Source organism: Mus pahari, chromosome X (genome assembly GCF_900095145.1).
Source record: "Mus pahari chromosome X, PAHARI_EIJ_v1.1, whole genome shotgun sequence".
Taxonomy (NCBI): domain Eukaryota; kingdom Metazoa; phylum Chordata; class Mammalia; order Rodentia; family Muridae; genus Mus; species Mus pahari.
In genome coordinates, this window is record NC_034613.1 from 15290959 (window position 1) to 15316234 (window position 25276).

The 25276-nt window shown below is 36.8% G+C and overlaps 1 protein-coding gene across 3 annotated transcripts in view; it reads right to left on the reverse strand.

Annotated features, from left to right (window-relative positions):
- The window catches only part of Klhl13 (kelch like family member 13), a 143181-nt gene that overhangs the window by 98161 nt on the left and 19744 nt on the right, over nt 1–25276 (reverse strand). For all 3 annotated transcript variants that reach the window (XM_021187581.2, XM_029534309.1, XM_029534310.1), the window contains exon 3: nt 1228–1299. In XM_021187581.2, coding sequence (XP_021043240.1) covers nt 1228–1277 — 50 coding nt within the window. In that variant the 5' untranslated portion in view covers nt 1278–1299. The remainder of the gene's footprint in view (nt 1–1227; nt 1300–25276) is intronic.

Consider the following 25276-nt stretch of genomic DNA (forward strand, 5'->3'; position numbering starts at 1 on the left):
TAAAGCGTGCACCACCACGCCCGGCTGACATACAACCTTATAATGTAGTCATTTATTATTATTACTAATTATTATATCTAACACACAACTGCAATAAGGGAAATTTATATACAAAACACAGAAAAATATGTACATTACTACCAATATCTCCACAAAACGTTAAGTAATGAGCTATCCTATGTCATTAGGATGAATTCATAGGGCTTTTCACCTGCATTATAATTTTATAGGACAGCAGATGTATATGTTTCTATTATTGATGGAAATGTTGTGTGGTGTTTGACAATGCTACATTTTAATAATTAAAATAATTTAATAATTAAAGTTTTGATAATACTAGCACTTACACAGCACTTATTACTGGCCCAACCTGCTACCACTGTATCCTCATACATGTTACAAGCAAACACATACCATATTACATGTATTTCTTCTCCACAATCATTTGTAACATTAGTATTATGGCCCCCACTTTACAGATAATGAAACTGACATTTAGAGCAGTTAACATTTCTCAAGACTCTACTCCTACCAGAATATAGAGAACTCTGTGGAATGTGCTATTACCATGCTTCACCTAAACTGTGCAAACAACTAGGAGAGATATTCTTTCACACCTGCATAAACAAGGCTATTTTACTTTTATTTTTTTCTTTTACTTATATTTTATTTCATGCCTTTGAGATGGGGGTCTTACACAGGTCTAACTAATCTGGAACTTACTATGCAAACCGTAGTAAAGCTATTTTTCTTTAAACCATTAATTTAAATTCTTAATCTGCCTCAGGGAGCTCTAAATGGCTCGCATTAATTCCTTGGCAAGCATATAACTGGATTTTTAATGACAGAAATATGTACATAATCACATGAAGTACTATTTGAAAATCTTATTGGGACTTTTACTCTTAAGCCATGATTATATTTACTCACAAATAATGCTTTTAGAATTAAGATTTTAAATCATAATCTCCAGTGACTATATACCAGCTCTTCACATGTTACATCCATTGTGTTTTCTTGGTATATTCTGTTTTTTTCTTTAGCTCAGAACACAGTGCCACTAATATGATTTATCTGATTAGATAGTTCTTCTCTTATTTACTTATTTAATAAATAATTTCTATTTTTACCTAGTTGTAGAATAGCATCTATTGAGTACCTTCTATGTTAAGTATATAAAATAGGAGAGACTATATAAATTATAAAGTAAATTGTTTCTATAAATACCGGTTGCGGAGTATTGCAGCAACCAATTCTCCTCTGTGCAGAATATCCATCACTTCTCAGGGTTGAACAGACCTATTCAGGAAGAAAAGAAGCCAAAATTCATTATAAAGATCAATACCAAGACTTTTAAAAATTGTGCTGTCTTTAAAAGTTATCAAAGTTTTAAGATATAAATATATGCATCTACTGTCCATGATACATCTTGTGAAAATCATTGAATCATTTTACAATGGTGAGTCACTAAATAACACTAATAGTATTATTGATGATTACAGTGAAACCATTAGACAGCATGTGTATATAGACAGTCAACCATATATAGAGGAATTTAGGTAAAACAGAATCAGTACGCTTATGGAGTCTGTAGAACGTTAGGTAAGACGAAAGAAACGCAATGTATAGGGTTACTGCAAATATTTTTTATACAAAACACAGCACCAGTTCCAAAATTAATGTGGGAACTCAGAGTCTGAGAAGCCCACAAAGCATATAGAAGCAGTTGCACTAAAATACAAATACAAGGCATAAATTTACAACATCTTGAAATCTTAAGTATTAAACATAAGATAGCAATTTTGTTTTTCTTGAAATGAATGGAACTGGTTTCATGGTTGTTTTGGTTTAGTTGTTTACTTCAGGAAATTGATCTAACCCTAAATCCATTTTTTTTACTATGGCCAAATATTTTATTACATTGAATTACAATGATATAGCTTTAATTCTTTATTAGATATTTTCTTTATTTACATTTCAAATACTACCCCGAAAGTTCCCCATACCCTCCTCCCGCCCCTGCTCCCCTACCCACCCACTCCCACTTCTTAGCCCTGGCATTCCCCTGTGTTGGGTCATATAAAGTTTGCAAGACCAAGGGGTCTCTCTTCCCAATGATGGCCGACTAGGCCATCTTCTGCTACATATGCAGCTAGAGACATGAGCTCGGGGGGTACTGGTTAGTTCATATTGTTGTTCCACCTATAGGGTTGCAGCTCCCTTCAGCTCCTTGGGTACTTTCTCTAGCTCCTCCATTGGGGGCCCTGTGTTCCATCCAATAGCTTACTGTGAGCATCCACTTCTGTATTTGCCAGGCACTGGCATAACCTCACAAGAGGTCTCTATATCAGGGTCCCTTCAGCAGAATCTTGCTGGCATGTGCATTAGTATCTGGGTTTGGTGACTGATGATGGGATGGATTCCTGGATGGGGTAGTCTCTGGATAGTCCATCCTTTCATCTTAGCTCTAAATTTTGTCTGTGTACCTGTATCCTTTCATGGGTATTTTGTTCCCATGACTGGCAGCCTTCCCACTCTACTGGCCCGGCGTGTGCCACATGTCTCCAGCTGGGTGATCTCAACTCGGTGGTCTATCTGGGCCGGAGCTCCCAAGTTCTCTTGGCAGATCACTGCCATTCCAGCCCCACACAATGACCATCCACCCTGCAGTCAGCAGCCACAACATCCAGCAACCCAGCAGAAATGAAACTCTTGTTGACAGGCAGGGTTTCTGAGCTACTGCTGGCAACTCTCTGCCCCATGGGGCTGGAAGGCCATGCACTGGCAGGCAATGGCCGACCTGTTTTTATCTCATGGAGACTCTGACTCAGAACTCCAAAATCTCCACCCAGCTCACTATGTTCCCTTTGGGAGGTCGCTACCACACCAGCCCCATGCCTTTAAGCCCTCATGGCGTTTTTGATGCACATCAGGCAAACACACGGTTTGCTGCAATACCTTTCTCTCTACAACCCAGTTGAATTGCCACTTGAAGAAAAACACCACAGGAATGTAGCTCAGAAACAATGGTAACACAATCACTGGCTGCAACAACTAAAACCTAATCTCGTAAGCCTTATTAAATCTTATTCTTCCAGTGGCAAATCCTGGTGGATCCACAATGATAGAGGGAATCTCTAGCAGCTACATCTCATTATGCTAGTCCCATTCCAAAAGCCTCTAACCCTCTCTTCCTTCTCTTCTAAGTCCTACCTACATACCCAGTGATTGGCTCCTTTATTCATTAGGAGATTGGTTCACAAGAAGTCACCTGAGTACTTGACTACTCCTTGTCCAAATCCCCTTTCAGGAGAGCAGAATTAGTCTCAAAATAAAAACAGCACCAGGCCCATTCACAACATCTCTCAATATCAGTGGACTCAATTCTCCAATAAAAAGACACAGGCCAACAGAATGAGGCAAATGCAGGATCCATCATTCTGCTGCATACAAGAAACACACCTTAGCAACAAAGATAGACATTACCTCACAGTAAAGGACTGGAAACAGGTTGTTCAAGGAAAAAGACCCAGGAACCAAGCTAGAATAGTCATTTTAATATTTAATAAAATAGAAATTTAACCAAAATTAATCAAAAGAGATCAGAAAGAGCACTTTATACACAAAGGAAAAATTTCACCAAAAGGACATCTCAATTCTGAATAGCTATACCCCAAATACAAGTATTCCCATGTCCACAAAAGAAACATTACTAAACTTTAAAGCACATATTAAACACCACATATTAATAGTGGGAGACTTCAATATCACACTCTCACCAATGAACAGGTCATCTAGACAGAAACTAAACAGAGAAATAATGAAACTAAAAGATGTTATGAATCAAGTGTATCTAACATCTACAAAATATTTCACTCAAATGCAAAATAATATACTTCTTAGCATCTCATGGGACCTTCTTAAAAACTCATCATATAGTCAGTCACAAAGTGAGTATCAGCAGATATAAGAAAATTGAAATAACTCCTGTATCTTATCTACTACCATGGATTAAAGGTGGACTTTAACAACATAACCAACAGAAAGCCTACACATTCATGGAAACTGAACAATTTTCTACTCAATGACCATTAGATCAGTGTAGAAAAAAGGAAAAACAATTAAAGAGGAGAGAGAGAGAGAGAGAGAGAGAGAGAGAGAGAGAGAGAGAGAGAGAGCTAACCAGATGGGCACAGTAACTAAACAGATGCACTTGAGCTGCCCTAAGTGTTGGTACATGCCTATTATCCTAGTATCCAGAAAGCAAAGGATTATAAGTTTGAGGCCAGTCTGAGTGACATTATGAGACCATGTCTTGAACTTCTTCAATTGCTCCAGAAAACAAAAGAGAAAAACGACAAGAGGGGGAAAAAAAAGAAACACTTCTCATTGCCTGTGACAACATGATGAATAAAAAGGGAAATCAATTGCTACTTAGAAAATACACCTCACATAGACCTAATTGTAGTTTACCCTTTAAAATATTCTACTCTGCTCAACTCACTAGAAATAAAACTGACAAAACTGTTCCTGATAGTTGAGATATATTGCATAAGTCAAGCAATTTTTCTATAAGCATTTCAGTAACTGACAAATCTAATATTTTAAGAATCTATCACATTTAAAATAGAGATTCCTATTGCTTTATATTTAATTAAAAGTCACCATATCATTCCATCCATGTCTGTACAAGAAGCAATAGCTTTAAAAGTAATGAGATTTGAGATATCCCAAATTAATTTCATATCACCTAATGTAAATCTTATCTAGGAATTAAACTTGTGTTTTATGAAAGAAATTTTAGAAGTATCTATAATAGTCTACCCTCATTAAAGTTGTGATAAGCCCTGTTTTAAGAAAAGAAAGCTTACAGGATTTAAAAATTATAAAATCAAGCAAAATTTAAATGTATTCTTCTAAATCAAGTTGAATGTAGCATTATCACTGAAAATTTGAAATTATGAAATTTGTAGTTTAATCATTAGAAATGTATTCTTTAAGTATTATTAAATGTAAGGTTATATTTTTACCTCTCTTTTTTCTTTTTATTGAAAAAATATTTTTAACATAACATATTTTGATTACAATTTCTCCTCCTTCTACTCTTCCCAATTTTTACCCACATACCTCCAGATCTACTTCCTCACTGACTCTCATTAGAAAACAAAAGACTCTTTATGGGATAATAATAAAATAAAATAAGATATGATATTATGAATAAAAAACAAATAAAATACAACAAAAATAAGCAAAGAAAAAGACAAAAAAGGAGCACAGGAAACATATAAATATAGAGACATGCACATACACAGCAATCCCATAAAAACCTAACACCAGAAGCCATAATGTATACACAAAGGGTAAATTTTAAAATGTCAGAGAGTGGGCTGGGGATGTATTCCAGAGGTACATCACTGTGTACCATACATGAAGCACTCAGTTCTATCTCTAGTTTTTGCTTCTTTTTTTAAAAGTCAGAATGATAAACCATCACATAAGCTCATAGCTAAACCCTACCTGCAACATGGAAGAGGTCATATCCCAAAACATCTATATGACAATAACTGCAGTAGACAGTCATTTCTTTTTCATACTAAATCGAAATTTGAATCTTATTCAAAGTATGTTTTACCCCTTCTAAACTGTGTAATATTATGAACTAGAGCAGTCATATTATCTTAAGAGGTTCACCTAAATCTGTTTTGACATTGCATAATTGAACTAAGTGATCAGCTTGCTAGGATTTCTACTGACCTATGTTGGGCTTAAGCTACAGTTCTGAAAAAAAATGGGTTCTCTTCAAGAGTTAGTGCTGACTATTATCCAGAAGTATCAATAACAATTCGCACTATGAAGTTGACTTGTTTTTATATCATTCTTTTTTTATGTAGCACTAAACCTGGAAAGAGATGCTCAGGCTACATAGGACAAATACTCTTTCCTCTTATCATAAATTTAGGGATTTTCAATGATGTTGTCAGTTCATTGTCAACTTCACTGAACTTCTCGGGTCCAGAAAAGTACACTACAAGTATTTCTAGATCCAAACTCCCACTTCAATAACACTTCTACAATTCCATCTAATTCTTGTTTTCTTTGGTGGAATGACAGAGTGCATGACACACTCTTCGTAAAAATATTCAAATAATTTTCTCTAGTCACGGAGGCAATACGCTCATGTTATCACCACACAACCACTACTATCTTGCTGTCCACTAAATGACATATACATTCAGTTGCAGTAGTACCACTCTTCCCCGTATAGCCTGTAGTTTTGTCACTCATAATTGATATAGGAATGCCTAGGAGTTTATTGTTGTTTATGAAATCATTTATCTTTCTGCAACTGATCATTTTTGCTGATGATTATATTGCCCTCCCATTAAGAAAATCATCTATAATTTTCAAGAGGTTATTGGGGCTATTCTTCTATTATTAATGGGGCTAATTTTCTTTTAACAAACATCTATTGAGTGTCAAATGCCAGGCATAGCTAACCCAATGTCTTGCAATTCCACTCTTTGAAATTTTGATTGCCTATCATGTCTCAATTTGAAACAAACTTACTTCAGCTAATCACCAAAATATCACCCCTTCCTGATTACTTAATTAAGGAACTGAAAACAAAAAAAAAGAGTGTGCATATCCCATAGCCTCTTCTTCCCTCTTTCTCTTGGAAATTAGTAATTTGTTTTCACTGAATTCTGCTACAATGTCTTACTATGAAATATATAAATAAAAGGAAATATTCTTTGTATCAGTGTTCTACAAACTTGAGCATAAGAAGCCCCTAGAGACATGTTAAATACAGAGTGCTACACACAGTTTCTCATTCATTTAGGATGGAATGAGTCCAGAGGACCTGCATTTCTAACAAGTTCCCAAGGGATGCTGCTGCTGCAAATCATGGATAACAGACTAAGGCCTAATGATTTACAGCTAACACAATATTTCTTATGCATTGTGTATAAGGATAATCTGAAAATCTGGCAGAGTTGAGGCTCACTGTAAAAAAATGTTGATCCTATAAAGAGAAGGAGTGCTTTTATTCCATCAATGCCATATTCTAAATGCCATGGAAAAAGATCACTTACTCATAAATAACAAACTTTGTAATATACATGTAGAAAGCCTCAAGGTATATAGTTTCACATTTTTACTGAAGTACATAAAGGAATGAAGACCTGAGAAAATGGATATTGGATGTAAGCACAACATGTTCAGGGACAGACAGACTAATATTTATATATAAGTTATTTTTTCCTCAGTATAATTTCAATAAATTCCTTAGAGAGAAGAATGAGGGGAGTTAAAGGAGTTGTTTCTGTAGTTTTGGCTTCTAAATGCTAAGTTCTCAGTTGCTGGAGCTGTTTGGGGAAGATAAGGAGGTGTGGTCTTGTTAAAGGAAGTGTTACTGGAGGCAGGCATTTTAAAGATCATATATATATCTTCAGACACACCAGAAGAGGGCATCAGATCCCATTTCAGATGGTTGTGAGCCACCATGTGGTTGCTGGGATTTGAACTCAGGACTTCTAGAAGAGCAGTCAGTACTCTTAACCACTGAGCCATCTCTCCAGCCCCTGGAGAAAGGCTTTGAGAACTTAAACCTGCATACCATTTTTTTTTTATTCCCTTTCTCTACTTTGTGCTTGCAGTACAAGATTTGACTCCTCAGCTATTGCTCTTAACATCCAGCTCTTGCTGACTGCTGCTTCCACTATACCATCATAGACCCTAACCTTCTGGATCCGTAAGCCCAAATAAACTCTTCTCTAAGTTGCTTTAGTCATGGTATTTCATCACAATAGAAAAGTAATAAATAAAGAGAGCATTGATATTTTAAAGGATGAATCTATAATTAGGTTCTACTTATAGAATTTATATATTAGGAAAAATAAACAGGTAAAAACTTTTTCGATTGCTATTAAAATGCATTGAAAAATAACATTAACTCTAATACATAATAATAGTGTGAGATCAGAGAAGTAGATAGATAGATAGATAGATAGATAGATAGATAGATAGATAGATAGATAGATAGATAGATAGATAATTACCTATTAGCTATATTGTGATTGTGGAAGAATAAATATGAATGTTTCCAAAAAGCTTGTAAGGATAAGATTATCCAACACTTGGTAAAGGTAAAGGAAGGCAAGGAAATCATTAGTTTGAAGTCTGCTAATCCAAATTGTGAGTTCAAGACTTACAACAAGACTTTGTCTCAACACCATCCAAGATAACCCTCGTTAAAAAAAAAAAAAAAAAAAGAACAGTGGTTGGAAAAATGGCTATAGTCAGTGCAAATCCTACTGGCATCACACATGTATATTAAACACAGATTAAGTATGTGAATACAAGTAAGTAGAATTATAAAGGTAGAAAATCAAGAATACGACTTAGTGGACACAATGTCTTTCTAAGTTCTGACACAAAACATAGATGCAATAAAGAAAATGGTTTAGAACCAAAGAGATGACTCAATAGATGAGGTGCTTGCCAAGGGTCCAGGTTAGTTGACTCTGCTGGTCTTCCTGTGGAGTTCCTATTCCCTTATAGGCTACAATCCTTCCTCCTGTTCTTCCATAAGAGTCCCCAGGCTCTATCTACTGTATGGGAATTCTTAATAAAGTATCAAATTTTAATTGAAATCAAATAAGTTATCTCATGAGACAGAGGAACATTTTATTACATGAGAAAGTCACCTGTGTACTCAGTGTGGGAGATCAGGCCCTGGTGAGGCTGTTATCTTTTTCAGCCCTACTAATATTTCTTCCTTAGCTACTTACTTGACACATTCCTGAACAGACTGATTACAAAACGCATAATCCCCTATACTGGGGCATAGAACCTTCACAGGACCAAGGGCCTCTCCTCCCATTGATGACCAACTAGACCATCCTTTGCTACATATGCAGCTAGAGACACAAGTCCCACCGTGTGTTTTCTTTGATTAGTGGTATAGTTCCAAGGAGCTCTGGAGATACTGGTTAGTTCATATTGTTGTTCCTCCTATGGGGCTGCAGACCCTTTCAGCTCCTTGGGTAATTTCTCTAGCTCCTCCATTGGGGACCCTGTGTTCCATCCAATAGATGGCTGTGAGCGTCCACTTCTGTGTTTGTCAGACACTTGCAGAACCTCTCAGAAGATAGCTTTATCAGTCTCCTGTCAGCAAGCTCTTGTTGGCATCTGCAATAGTGTCTGGGTTTGGTGGTTGTATATGGGATGGATCCCCAGGTAGGGCAGTCTCTGAATGGTATTTCCTTCAGTCTTTGCTCTGAACTTTGTCTCTGTAACTCCTTCCATGGGGATTTTGTTCCCCCTTCTAAGAAGGATCAGAAAGCACAGTGGGTGGGCTGGGGAACAGGGGGTGGGGGGATAGGGTATTTTTCGGAGGGGAAACTAGGAAAGGGGATGACATTTGAAAAGTAAATAAAGAAAATATCTAATAAAAAAAGAAAAAGAAAGAATACAAGAAGCATTAGGCTGACCCACTCCATCTATAGAGATTCTTATTATACAAAATGAGTAAGTAAATATAAGTAAATAAATAAATTAATATAAATAAAATAAATAAATAATAAAATGAATAAATTAATAAAATGTAAATATAAAAATCAAAATGTACAATCTGTGCAAGTGAGATTTCTTAGCAGATAAGGGTGTTTGCTGCTAAGCCTGACAACCTGAGTTCAACCCCCGAGCCCCACATGGTGGTAACTGACCTACATATGTTCAATGTGTTCAGTGTGGTAAGCATACACTCTCACTCCCCTCCTATGCCCTAAATAAATAGTCTTTAAAAATTTAAAGGCACAATATAATATTTTGTAAGGACTCTCATGCATATTCTTTACCACAAAATCAGTAACATTATGTTTTATATAACAAATCATGTGGTGGTGGGTTTAATATTTTCGGATTAAGTCTGAAATACACAAGCGAATTACTCTTCTCATTGGACAACGCTACTTAGGTTGATCTATAATTAATGCAGATAAAAAATGCACAGGTGAAGGATAGTTTTGCTTCTATAACATCAACACTAGATAACTTAAATTTGTTTTTGTAGCTGTGAAAAATAATTCACGCTATAGATAGAGGTCTTCAACAAAAATTTTTAAAGTACACCTTATTTTCACATTAAAAATATGGTATTAGAAATACCAAGCTTCAAGTATATAAACACGAAAAGCTTAAAAATACTTCTCCATAAAGTTTAGACAGTCTTTGCTTTCTTCGTTCTGTTTGTTTAGCCTAAAAAAAGAAAGGTTGGCGTCCCCCTATTCCCTCAATCCTCAATTTAGGCTGCATTAATGTTTAGAGTATATGGACAAAAAATGTCTCTTTTCCAAATGCAGAAGCTTCAGCTATTTTTAAGTATTGATTCATCACTTTAATGACCCCTGAAAAATCCAGGTGCTTAGTGGCTAACATTAGACAGCTACTGCAAGTCTCTCATTCTATTCCAGATAGGGTGAAATTTACAATTTACAATAGTTTCAAGTATACAGACAAGAAAACAAGCGGAGCAGCTTCTGTAGATCCTTGCCTATAAGCTCCTCTGAGAGAATTTTAATTCATAATCTTGGAAGGGCAAGAGGTTTAGAGCACAGTATTCTTTCATCAATTCAGTTCACAGAACACATCTGTGGAGGCTCATTGTATACACACACACACACACACACACACACACACACCATCATCATCATCATCATCATCAATTACATAATTGACTGACTAGTTAAACATTTTTAAATACTCATAATACTTCCTAACAGTAGATTAGGCAGGAAGGCTTTTTAAATATGCAGACATGACCTTAAATCTCAGCCTTGTCATATATTTACTGGATATTTGTTCCTGCACTTTAATTTCTCTTTCTTGGGCTGGTGAGATGGCTCAGTGGGTAAGAGCACCCGACTGCTCTTCCGAAGGTCCAGAGTTCAAATCCCAGCAACCACATGGTGGCTCATAACCATCCGTAATGAGATCTGACACCCTCTTCTGGAGTGTCTGAAGACAGCTACAGTGTACTTACATATAATAAATAAATAAATCTTTAAAAAAATTTCTCTTTCTTGGTTCTAGAATAATAATAATACTTCTTAAAGGGTGGAAATAAACGTGGAATAAAATGACACAGGTTAAGTAGCTACCTAAACAAAACTTTAGTAACATGAGTCTCCTACATGCCCCTCCTTCCCTATCCATGGGGAACTACATTTTAATGTATTTAAATTAAAACTCATTAAGAAGTAAGTTTGCAATAAATTTTTAATATTTTATATGTCAATTTTCTTAAATTGTGTGTTGTGTGTGGTATCTGTGTCCATGTGTATGTGATTTGTACGTGTGGTCACTTCTTTCTAAACCATTTGCAAGTAACCTAAACTAAAAGTGAAATTGCAACACACCATGAAAGGAGAAACAGAAGAGGAAAAAACTGTTATAAAACAAAATTTTAACTACCATTATTACTTATGCTAAAATCCATAGTGCCCAAATAAAAACAAAATTAGAAACTCCTAACTATTTTAATAAGCCTTTCCCCATAAATATACATATAAACAGAATCCAGCAGACTGTTATAGCCAGAAAAAAAAACAACAACAACAAAAAACCACTTTGGCAAGGCAAGAGGAGAAATAAGAAGTTGGATTTCTTAGGGAAGTTTAAAAAAAAAAAAGCACATTGAAACATGAATGCAACAAGTGTCAACTGAGTATCTATGACTGCTAGTTTTATAGCAGTGCAAGCCTCATGAAAATGACTGGCAAACCCATTGGTATAAAACAATGCCCTAGATGAACTGCTTTATCAACCAAGGTCATTAAGCTATCCTCAAAGCTAAATGAAAGCTAATAAGGATGTGTGACGATCCATCTTCACATAGCCTCTCTGGAGCTTGACACAGGTGATTATCCTCTAAGTTATCATATCTTTCTCTGCTTCTCATCCCATTCACTCCAGATCTCCTGGTTTTAACAAACCACTGCTTCAGGTCTCCCTTTCCTATGTCTTCAATGTCTTCTCACTTTTTATACACTCCATGTGCAATGAATCATGTTGGTTTCAGCTACCATCTATGTGCTGATTACTTCTAAAATTATACACATATCTTGACCATTCTATTATGGTAAGAAATAATCTAATTTTATATTTATATTTATTATTTTACAAGATTTATTTGTTTTATGTATATGAGTGTTTTGCCTGAATGTATGGAAAATGCACCACAAATATGCAGTGCCCAAAAGTGGCCAGAAGAGGGCACCAGATCCCCTGAAACTGTAGTTATAGATAGTTGTGCGCTACAATGGAAAGTTCTGGGAACTGAACTTGGGTCTTCTGAGAGAGCAACAAGTGACCTTAACCACTGATCCATCTCTCCAGCACCAGGACCATCTATTCAACTGTTTACTAGGTAAACCACACAGCACACACAACTGGAACAATTAAAATTTTCTTTCTTACTTTCTTTTCTTTCTTTCTTCCTTCCTTCCTTTCCTTCCTTCCTTCCTTCCTTCCTTCCTTCCTTCCTTCCTTCCTTCCTTCCTTCCTTCCTTCCTTTCTTTCTTTCTTTCTTTTGTTCTTTCTTTCTTTTTCTTTCTTTTTTTTTCCTTCCTTACTGTGAAACTGATCCCAGGGCCTCTGACAAACCAAGCATCTATTGCTGAGGTACATGCCCAAATTCTTAATTGTATGATGCCCAAATTTTGAACTACTCACATTAGCTACATGATTTGATTTTCCCTCTCAGGCTCTTGCATTCTCCAGCACTAGAAACAAAACACTTCTCATACGAAGAAACACACAAGCTCAAACCTTTACTCCCCTCTAATTTCTCACTCCTTCATCTATCCCGAGGTCTAAAATCTTTGATTGCCAGTCAAGTTCATCTGTCCTTCTCTCCCTTTTCTTTATTAGATCTTAATTTGTATTAGTCTGCTAAACCCCTAGCCTCAAGGCTTCTTTCCTTTTAATTAGTTCTGAAAACTGCACTCTGCTTTTTTTTTTAATTGCTAAAATTCTATTCTCAAGTCAGTATTTTATTTAAAAATCACTTCAAGGGCTAGTGCTCTTCTAAAGAACCCAAGTTCAGTCGCCAGCATCCATACCAGGAAGCTCAAAACCTCCAGCTCTGTGGGATGCAATGCCCTCTGTGAGCTTCATAGGGACCTGCACATGTATGCGCACATGGGCACACACAGCAGAAAATTCTCAATGGTGTGTGTGTGTGTGTGTGTGTGTGTGTGTGTGTGTGTGTGTGTGTGTGTAGATTTTATACAGATTTAAATTTGACAATGAGCTCCTTAACACTCAACAATGGAATACGCTTTCTGTGTTCATAAACCCATGATTGACTCACTTGAAAAAAAAACTGTTATTTTTCCATATTAGTAATACACCCCACCCAGATCACACAACAGTGGCACCGTCCTAGAACTGTCACATAAAATGTTCTAGAAGTTTGTGTGATAAGAGAAGATTATTTACTGGATAAGGCTAGCAGTTGTTAACACTAGTCTGCCAAAACAGACTCATAAATATGCATTTAAAGAGATTTGGGATCCTTTGAGAACCAGTTTTTTCTCAACCTACAAGGGCTGACTGATTTATGTTCAGGCATTTACTTCACAAACAAACCATTCGAACCAATATTTCAACTGAGGTCATAGTGCCCCTTTCTACTAAGGAGACTCCTAAGAAGGAGGAGTTTTCCATGCAGCTTTATACACATAGAACACTCTCGTTGTCAGAGCATACCAAGGCCTATCAATGAGTGTAATGAGAACTCCAATTAAAAAAAAAACAAGAAAAATGGGATATGAGAGCCAAAGGGGAAAATTGTGACTCTGTCATAAAGGTTGTAAGTGAAATTTTAAATATATTTATTAAGATGTCAGATTTTTTTGAATCTAAAGTATATTAGGGGTGAGAAAGGACCACTACAAACTTCTCAAGGTTCTTTACAGTCTTGAGAAAGCACACTTTAACCCAGTGACCTGCTTGACCAATATATTGAGAACAAAATAGAGTTAGGAAAACATAGAAATTATCAGGAGTCAATAATACACAGAAAATTAGGGTTAAATGCCTGAGGAGCAAATTGGCACTGTTAGAAAGCATCAGTCATTTTCTAACTTCAGATTTCTCAAAATTAATTTCAGAAATATTTTCTTCATTCTTTGCCTGCTCTTTTATTGTTAAATGCAGTATGTGGGGAAAATAGAATCATAAATATTGTGTCTCTGGTTCCAGATAGGTTCACATTCCTAGACAATCTACTGTTGTTTCCATAGCCAATTCTGTATTCCATGGGTATTACTGAAGGAAAAAGAGCAACAGAAGAGATAAAGGCATTTTTCTCTCCCTGTGACTATACATTATAAAAATTTCAATTTAATAAGAGTCAGAAGATATAGTTTAGTTGGTAAAATGTTTGCTTAGCATGTATAAAGTCCTGGGTTCCACCTCCAGCACCACATAAACCATGAATGATGGCACACACCTACAATCCAAGCACTTAAAAGGTACATGCAGAAGGGCCAGGCTTTAACTACCCCCCTATAAAATGCAAAAGAAAAACAAAGCAAAAACCTGTGAGTTTTAAAGTGTATATCATGCATGCATGTGTGGGGGGGGGGGACAGAGACAGAGAGAGAGAAAGTCTTCATGTATGTCAGCGTATATTGTGGATGTATGTCCAAATATGATGCATGTTGGAGACCAGAGGACAACCTCAAGTGGTATCCCTCAAGTGGTATCACCTGGTAGACTAGGCTAGCTAGCCAGGAAGCATCAGGAATTCCAGCCTCATCTCCCCATGTCCCCATGTCCACTGACCTAGTACTGAGAGTATAATTATGTGCCACTACACTTGAGTTTTTTTAAAAAAAAAAACTAGGATCAAATTCAGATACCACATACTTATAGTTTATTGCCTGGGCTATCTCTATTCAGCCTTGAAAGTGGTATTTTTTTGATCAAGCAATTTTGCTAAAAGTCAATAATAAATTAAAACACTTATGTCTCTATATTAAACATATTAAACTTCTGAATAACAATCACTGTGCCAAACAAATCAAAACAGAAATTTTACTCAAAGAAATTTAAACAACATATATAGAAAAGTCTGTGGGGCTGGCAAGATGCTTGAGCAGTTAAGGGCATCTGCCAGCAAACCTATTCATCTGAGTTCAATCTCTTAAGAACCAGATTATGAAAGAAAACAAAAAAAGCTGTCTTCTGACTTCCACACATGACCTTACACACACACACACACACACACACACACACACACACACACACACACACACAAAATGTAATTTTAGAAGTTAAAATACCTAACTATCTTACTAATATCTAAGAAAGGGTTAAAGGAAAGCTTAGAGCCTTAAATACTTAAGTTTTCAAGGCTAAAAAGCGATGCTTCATAAGCTAGAGAAAACTCACTTAAGATCACAGTACAAATATAAGCTAGATAAGACATAAACACGGATACTGAGGGACAGAAGTGAGGTGTATCACAAAATCAGTGCCAGCTGTAATTTAGCAAGATACTGCCTTAAAATTAAAGTTTGAAAATGGGATTGGGAGAAGCTCAGTGGTAGAGTACCTACCTCCTCCCTCCCCAGCACATACAAACACTGTATTTCTAGCAGCCTAGGAAATATATAAATAAATGAGATAGAAAACAAAAGAACAAGTACCCAAGTACCTGAAGGGGGCTGCAACCCTGTAGGTGGAACAACAATATGAACTAATCAGTACCCCCTGGGTTTGTGTTTCTAGCTGCATATGTAGCAGAAGACGACCTAATCGGCCATCAGTGGGAATAGAGGCTCCTTGGTCTTCCAAACTCNATATGACCTAGCACAAGGCAAGGCCTGGGCCAAGTAGTGGGAGTGGGTGGGTAGGGGAACAGAGGTGGGGGGGGGGGGGTGGGAAACTTTCGGGATAGCATTTGAAATGTAAATAAAGAAAATAATAAAAAAAAAAGCACTGCAAAAAAAAAAAAAAAGGAAACAAAAGAACAGCAGCTCAGACACATTAGTTACAGAGACTGAAAGGATAACCTTTTCTGTTAGGCTGTAGGGAGGTAAGTATGAATTGAGAAAAGCTCCTTACAGGTCAATGTGTATCCAACTCCCCATCTGTATGCTGCAGCGATTGTACCTCCAGACTGCTCTCTCACACAGAGAGAAATGATGTGCACTGCTGTTTACAAAAGCAACTGCACAGTCTAGACAGATTTAACATCTATTGGTCAAAGACTATCTAGATATGCTATACAGTTGTTTATTTTTCTAGTAGCCAGCAAAGCAGAAGTTATTAAGAAGCAGGAGGCAGACTGGAACAAGGAATCAAAAGCACCAAGGTCCATGCTGGACAAAGGGTGGGGACATTAATGTTACACATTGTTGGATTTCTTGCAGTTACTATAAGTAATAACTTTTTTAAAAAGATATTTTCTTTACATTTCAAATGTTATCCCCTTTCCTAGTTTCCCCTCTGAAAATCCCCTATCCCCTTCCCCTCCCCTTGCTCACCAAACCACCCACTCCTGCATCCTGGCCCTGGCATTCCCCAATACTGGGGCATAGGGCCTTCACAGGACCAAGGGCCTCTCCTCCCACTGATGACCAACTAGGCCATTCTCTGCTATATATGCAGCTGTAGCCAGGAGTCCCACCATGTGTTTTCTTTGATTGATAGTTGTTCCTTCAGTCTCTGCTCCAAACTTTGCCTCTGTAACTCCTTCCATGGGTATTTTGTTCCCCCTTCTAAGAAGGATCGAAGTATCCACACTTTAGACTTCCTTCTTGAGTTTCATATGTTTTGCAAATTGTATCTTGGGCATTCTAAGTTTCTGGGCTAATATCCACTTATCAGTGAGTACATATCATGTGCATTCATTTATGATTGGGTTATCTCACTTAGGATGATATCCTCCAGATCCATCCATTTGTCTAAGAATTTTATAAATTCATTGTTTTTAATAACTGTATAGAACTCTATTTTGTAAATGTACTACATTTTCTGTATTCATTCTTCTGTTGAGGGACATCTGGATTCTTTCCAGCTTCTGGCTATTATAAATATGGCTGCTATGAACATAGTGGAGCAGGTGTCCTTATTACATGTTGGAACATCTTCTGGGTATATGCCCAGGAGTGATATAGCTATAAGGGAGCCTAGACTCCACATCTACAAGGCTACTGGGATGGTGGCACATGTAGCAAAGCAAAGAGTTTCTCCTCCAGCATTGCCCTGTAGGGCAGTCATTACCTTTACACAGCTATTATTACCTTTCTTATGGTGGCAGGCCAGACCACCTTGAGGGAAATCATAAGGTTTTTCTAGTCCTCCCAGGCAAGGAGATAGATATCACTGCACTGTCAACTTATCAGTAAGGAGGGTAGCAATTTGGTTATCAACAGAGGTCCCCTGAGGAACCTGAAAGTCCAGAACTGTTTGGTAGCAAAGACTGAATCTGTTCTCTGGAGGCAGAGAGATATCAGAGTATGATAGAGAAGACAACTCAATCAGATTCAGCATCATATGGCCTAATGTGCAAAATGTCTAGGTTCCCATACAACATCATTTACCTAACTAGGAGATTAAGCTACACACACACACACACACACACACACACACACACACACACACACACCAAGATTTGTGAATGTCAAAATGGCAGAGATGTTCAAACTGACCAAGTTCTAAAAGAGCAATCTTAAAACCCTTTAATAAGCAATGATGAGCAAACTTCTCAAAAAAGCCTTATTTAAAAAAAAGAAGCAGGGCTGGTGAGATGGCTCAGCAGGTAAGAATACTGGCTGCTGTTCCAGTGGTCCTGAGTTCAATTCCCAGCAACCTTATGGTGGCTCACAACCATCAATAGGAGGATCTGATGCCCTCTTCAGGCAGGCTGATGTATATGCAGCAAAGCACTCATAAGTTAAATAAAAAAATTTTTAAAAAGAAGCAAGAGAATGCCTTAGTAATGCAATAGAAGACAAAGCCTTATCTCTTGACACAGGCCTATAATCCCAGCACTGCAAAAGTTTAACTTTATCCTAGACTACACAGTGACATCCTGTCTTACAAAAGAAAGAACAAAAATAGAATATACAAAGTAAAACAACATAAAAGATTTAAAGTCAAAACACACAGTCATCAAGTTAAAAACACTCACTGAAAAGACAAGCTCAGTACCACAATGGCAGCAACAGGAAAAGAAAGGAATGAACTAGAAGACACAGAACCTTACTTATTACCAAATTTGAACAACAATAACAACAAAATACAGTGAGTTTAAAAAAAATGGTCAGAAAGTTCTGAAAAGGGATAACAAAACATCAAACCTCCAGGCCAACAGGTTCCCTTTTCATCTGGAGCTACATTCCAGTGGATCCCTGAAACTGATTAGTCCCACAGTATAAACTCTATAGATACTGTGCTGGTTTGCAATACACATTTGTATGCTTAAAATATAGTTTATACATTGAACAAATAAAAGGAACTAATTAGGGGCTAGGGAAATAGCTCAGCAGTTTAGTGAGAGGGGATATACTTAGTTCTTCTGGGATTTGATAGCCCAAGGTGGGAAGGGGTAGTAGGGGGAGGGATTTGTATGGGTGAGAGGAGAGAAGGGGGGCTGGATTGGAATGTAACAGGAATAAAAAATAAATTATTGAAATAAATGGGTATTTGTTGCTCTTGCAAAGGACCTAGGTTTGAGTTCCCTCAGAACAGCTCACGACTATGTATACCTCAAGTTTTTAGGGGATTGGATACTCTCTTCTGCTCTCTGTGGGCACCTGAGCATATGTAGTACATGAATCCTTATAGAGACGAACACCAAACACACACACACACACACACACACACACACACACGCACACACACACACACACACAGAGAGAGAGAGAGAGAGAGAGAGAGAGAGAGAGAGAGAGAGAATAAGTAAATACATCTCTAAAAAGAAAGCAATTTACTATCAAAACAACAACACAAGCAGGAATAGTTAACATCCTGGAGAGAATAGCACATTGCTACAAACGGGCTATATTTTAAAACATGAATTGTTTATTTCTCAACCTCACTATGGAACATTTTCAGGGCGAATTTAACTACAAGTTACTAAAAGAAAGGCAACCGAATGTGCGCAAGGGGAGAATATTAAACAAAGAAATAAGAAATCCATAGTCACAAAGCTGAACTGATGTGAAATAGTGCCTTATTTATGTGGCAGAAGCAATCCATGTGCCAGAAGATTATTCTCAGAAATTGTTAAGGCCATAAGGAAATGGAAAAGGAGATTAAAAAAAAAACTGCCATGCAAGAACCCTGAATGCAATTAAAATGCCCTTCAGGAATAAGTAGGGGCAGGGGTGGAACAAGGAATTTTTGAATGAGGGAACGAACAATCTGTCATTAACACATCTACCCTACAAGAAGTAGCAAAGGAAGTTTTCTAGTCTGAAAGGAAATGATAAAAAGAATCTTGGAACGTGGAGGAAAAGAAAAATAAGAAAGATTAAGAAAAAAATACCAGTTACTTTCCTTCCTTATCTTGAGTTCTTAAAATTGCGTTTATAGTAATTAGCTAGTTTTACATTTTTATTGTGGAAATGGCTATATGAACTACATCATAGTAAACTGAAACCAAACTATGCCTGTTTTCATGCATGTGTGCACATATGTGCATGCAAGCACACACACCCACAGAACCAATAACTGGATAATTGGATTTGAGCACTGAAAGATCATCAGTTAGCCTACCTGCCTCCCTGGTCAGAGTTTATTTCCTTTTTTTTAGGATAAATTGAAGACAAGTAAGAAAAAAAATGATTAGAAACCTAAGACTGATTGCCTTTAATTCTCCTTTCTGCTCATTTATTTATATTTTAAATCAATCGTACATGTATTCCAGTCTTGAACTTGTATGGTAGCCCAGGGTGGCTTCAGGCTTGAAATTCTCATAACTCAGCTTCTGAATGCTGGGATTACACTACTGTGCCCTGCTAACTTGGATTAATAGGAATTGCTTTATACTTACCTCCCTAGCTAGGAAATCACTATATTTGTAGCAGATATTTTAAAAGATTTTCATATATATATATATATATATATATATATATATATATATGAGATAAATTTAATTTATTAATTTATCCCAGGCTGGGCTCTAATTCACTTTATAACCAAGGATGAACTTGAATTTATGATCCTCCTGCCTCTTACCTGTCAAGTGCTAGAATCATCCACAGGCATCTTAGGGTTCGTGCATGATAATTCAGCAGTCTACCAACTGGGGACATCTTTAGCCTTACAAAAGTTACTGTAACATATTTTGAGAAGTGGTCATGTATATCCTTCAATCTCATGCTAGCAACTTAACAGTACACCTGAAAGTTCTAGAACAACAACAGAAAAGGTGTGGAGAAAAAATAAAATTCAAAAAGGAGTAGATGGCAAGAAATAATCAAACTTTGGGTTGAAAGTGATAACACAGAAAAATATACAAAGAATCAAGGAAACAAAGAGTTGGTTCTTTGAAAAAAAAAATCAATAAGATTTGCACATCTCATCCTTCTTCAACTTAACTAAAACCCAGAGAGAGAATATCCAAATTTACAAAATTAGAAAGCAGAAGGGAACATAACAACATATACCAAGGAAATCCAGAGAATCATAAGGACATTCTTTAAAAACCTATACTCTACCAAATTGGAAAATGTCAAAGAAATATATAATTTTCTCTATACATACCAGCTACTAAAATTAAGTCAAGATCAAATAAGCAATTTAAACAGAAATATAACCCCTAGTGAAGTAGAACCACTCATTAAAAATATTCCAACCAAGAAAATCCCAGGGCCAGATGGTTTCAGCACAGAATTCTACCAGACTTTCAAAGAAGCATTAATGCCCATACTTAAATTATTCCACAACAGAGAAATAGAAGGAACACTGCCCAATTCATTATACAAGGCCACAGTTATACTGATACCAGACAAAAACCCAATAAAAAAGAAAACATACACGCCAATTTCTCTCATGAATGTAGATGTAAAAAGTATCAATAAAAATACTTGCAAACCAAATCCAAGACCATATCAAAAAGATCACCCACCATAATCAAGTACACTTCACCCCAGACATTGGTTGGTTCATCATAAGTAAGCTAATAAATGTCATCCACCATATAAACAGACTAAAGGACAAAAACCCATGACCATCTCATTAGATGCAGAAAGAGCCTTTGACATAATCCAACACCCTGTCATGATAAAAGTCCTGGCAAGATTAGGGACTGAAGGAGCATACTTAAACATAATAAAGGAAGTTTACAGGATGCCTATAGCCAACATCTAGTTAAATGGAGAGAAACTCAAAACAATTCAATTAAAATCAGAAATAAGACAAGGTTGTCTACTCTCTGATACCTCTTCAACACAGTATTTGAAATCTTATCTTAAGCAATAAGATAACTAGTGGAGATCAAAGATATAAAAACTGGAAACGAATAAGTAAAAGTATCTTTATTTGCAGATGATATGAGAGTATAAACAAATGACCTTAAAATTCCACTGGAAATCTCCTACCATTGATAAAATAAATTATTTTTGAAAATTTAATAAATACCTTCGTCAAAGTAGCTGAGTACAAAATTGACTCACAAAAATCAGGAGCCCTTCTATATACAAAAAGCAAATGCACTGAGAAATAAATCAAGGAAACAACATTTTTCACAATAGGCTAAAATAATATAAAAATATCTGGGAGTAATTCTAACCAATCAAGTAAAGACTTATAAAATAAAACCTTTAAGACATTGAAGAAATAAATTGAAGAAGATAGCAAAAGATGTAAGGATCTCCTGTGCTCATGGATTGGTAGGATTAATAAAGTAAAAATCGTCATCCCGGACTGGCGAGATGGCTCAGTGGTTAAGAGCACTGACTGCTCTTCCAAAGGTCCTGAGTTCAAATCCCAGCAACTACATGGTGGCTCACAATCACCCGTTTTGAGATCTGATGCCCTCTTCTGGTGCACCTGAAGACAGCTATGGTGTACTTATATATAATAATAAATAAATCTTTAAAAAAATGGTCATCCAACCAAAAGCAATCTGCAGATTAAATGCTATCACCATCAAAATTCCAATGCAATTCTTCATAGATCTTGCATGGACAATTGTCAGCTTCACATGGAAACACAGAGAGAGAGAGAGAGAGACAGAGAGAGAGAGAGAGAGAGAGAGAGAGAGAGAGAGAGAGAGAGAGAGAGAGAGCATGATAACTAAAACAATCTTGCACAGGAAAAGAACTGATTAGTGTTTCATCATTCCCAGTTGCAAATTGAACTACTGAGCTATCATGATTAAAAACAGCATGGTATTGACATAGAAACAGACACATTGATCAATGAAATTAAACTGAAGACCCAGCCACACATCCATACCCATGAACACCCGATTTTTGATTGTGAAGACAGAAATAGAATCTGGGAAAAATTGTACAGCAGCATGTTGAAGAATCTAAATAGATCTACTGAACAAAACTCAGGCCAGATACACTAAATCTGATATGGGACAGTGGACCATGCCAACAGACAGAACAACTGCTAAGGTTGTAGCAAGCTCAGAACCTCAACAAATCTCATAACTGAGAAAAGCAGGAGTTTGAACTAGCTCCCAACCAGATTCTGTCCTGGAGAACTTAACCACAACACCCCACTAAGAGGGCCACAACAACCAGTCACGTAGCATAGAACCTAGAGTTCTCCATGCTAGTGAAGTATCTAAATAGGCTCCAAGTGTTTAGCCAATTAGCTTCCCTTCCTGTAAAAGGGATTTAATTTCTAGTTCACCCTGAGTAAGACATACGCATCTTCATCTACCATAAACAAAACAGTTTGGACAAACAAGGGCTGTTTCCTTCATTAAAGACCACATGTGGGGGGAGGGGGCAAGTTGGAGGTCTTCTTCATGAACAAGCACACCTAGGTTTCCCACAAAATACCCTCTGTACTCCTGGTACTCGGAACTAAGTCTTATTCCCCACCCCTACCCCACCCCTGTCCGGGCTCATCATGGGCCACAAACTACCTTTCTCAATTCCTCCAGGTCCCCAGAGGCGTCTGGGTACACAGGAGTTTGAGAACCACAGTCTCCAACCCATCACCCGCTGTTTTTATTCAAATACACACTGGCTGGGACCCCTATCTTAGACAGCATTTTGCCTTTCCACTCTGAGTGGGGGTCCGGCACCTCAGTGGCAATGAAGAAGTGCAGCCTAAGGGCCCTGAATTTTGCCTTCCCTGTGCGGCACATTGGCACCAATCCGAAACCCGGGCAGCAAGGTGGAAAGACAAAACAACAATGTGATAGAAGAGGGGAATAGCCTTGAACTCATTAGCACAAGAAATATACTTCCTGAACAGAACACCTAGCACAGGCACTAAGATCTACAATAAATGAGAATTCATGAAACTGAAAAGCTTCTGTACAGTAAAGGACACTGTCATTCAGATAAAGCTGCAGCCTACAGAACAGAAAAAGGATACCTTTACCAACTAGGCATCTGACAGAGGACTAATATCTAAAGTATATTAAAAACCCCAAGAACAGGTGTCCAGAAAACAAGTATCCCAATTAAAAGTGAAACACATGTCTAAACAGAGGAAATTCAAATGGCTGAGAAACATTTAAAGAAATGTTCAACACTCTTAACTACCAGGGAAATGTAAATCCAAACAACTCTGAGATTCCATCTTAAATCCATCAGAATGTTTAAGATCAAAAACTGAAGAGATAGCACATGCTGGCAAGGATGTGGAACAAGGGGAACACTCCTCCATTGCTAGTGGGAGTGTAAACTTGTACAACCACTTTGGAAATCAATTTGGCAGTTTCTCAGAAAATTAGGAATAGTTCTACCTCAAGAACTAGCTATACCATTCCCAAAGGATGCTCCAACATCCTACATGGATACATGTTCTACTATGTTCATAGCAGCTTTACTCATAATACCCAGAAACTATAAACAACCTAGATATCTGTCAAATGAAGAATGGATAAAGAAAATCTGGTGCATTTACACAATGGAATACTACTAGGTTTTTTTAAAGTACAATCCACATGTAATATGATTGAACAAGAAAAAAAAAAACCATCATCCTAAATGAGGCATCTCAGAGGCAGAAAGAAAAAAAAGTGACTGCCTTGCTCAGCCTTCATCAGAGAAACTTTTCCTGCATCAAATCAGAAGAAATAGAGAGTCATGGCCAGACATTTTGTAGAGAATGAGACATCTTGGGAAACTCAGCCAGCCCTAGAAGGGATGTCTCCATCAATTCCTTCCCCTCAGGGAACTCTCTGGAAAAGGAGACAGAGTGTAACAGCCAGAGGGAAGGGAGGACACCAGGAAAAGCATGAGAAAAGCTCATATGAACTCACAGAGACTGAAGCATAGGGTCTTCTGCTTTTATATTATGACTTTCTTTCAGTTTAGTGATTTTTTTAAATCAGATTCCTGAGTATATAAATGAGTGGGTCTCTAATTCTTGTTGATTTTCTTGGGCTCTTTTGCTTCTATTGGTTTGTTTTGTCCAATTCTGATTTTTTGGTATTGGCATATTATATTATATTATATTACATCCCCTTAGAAGACTGTTGGTTTTCTAAAGAGAGACAGAAAGGAGGCAGATCCGGATAAGAGGGCAGGTGGGGAAGGGAGAGGGAAAACTGTAATCAGGATATATTATGTGAGAAATTTTATTTTCAATTGAAGGAAAATAAATACATTACCTTCCAAAAAAGAAATGAAAATGAATAATTTACTCACTCATATTTGATAATGACTACTATTTGATAATGACTAAATTACTTGTTTTTCCCTTACCTAAATCTTACTAGATTGTTTATTCTATCGATGCTTATTTTAAATAAAACAACTGAAAAAGTATATTTGGAAGGAGAAAAGATCTTTCAGTAGTCGGATAAATGGTACTTGTATGGAGGAATTATAATAACTAACATTCAGTGAAACTTACTGTATTCGGGGTTCTGCACTTAAACACATGCCACATTCACCTACTTCCTGAGACATTTATGTTTTTCTATATTTGAGAAGGGTAAATCATGACTCAGTGAAATGTACTGATTCAAATAGCAAGTAGCAGGACCACTTAACTAAAACTACAGTACAACACTATATTTATAATCACTACCATATACAATGCATAAGAAGAACAT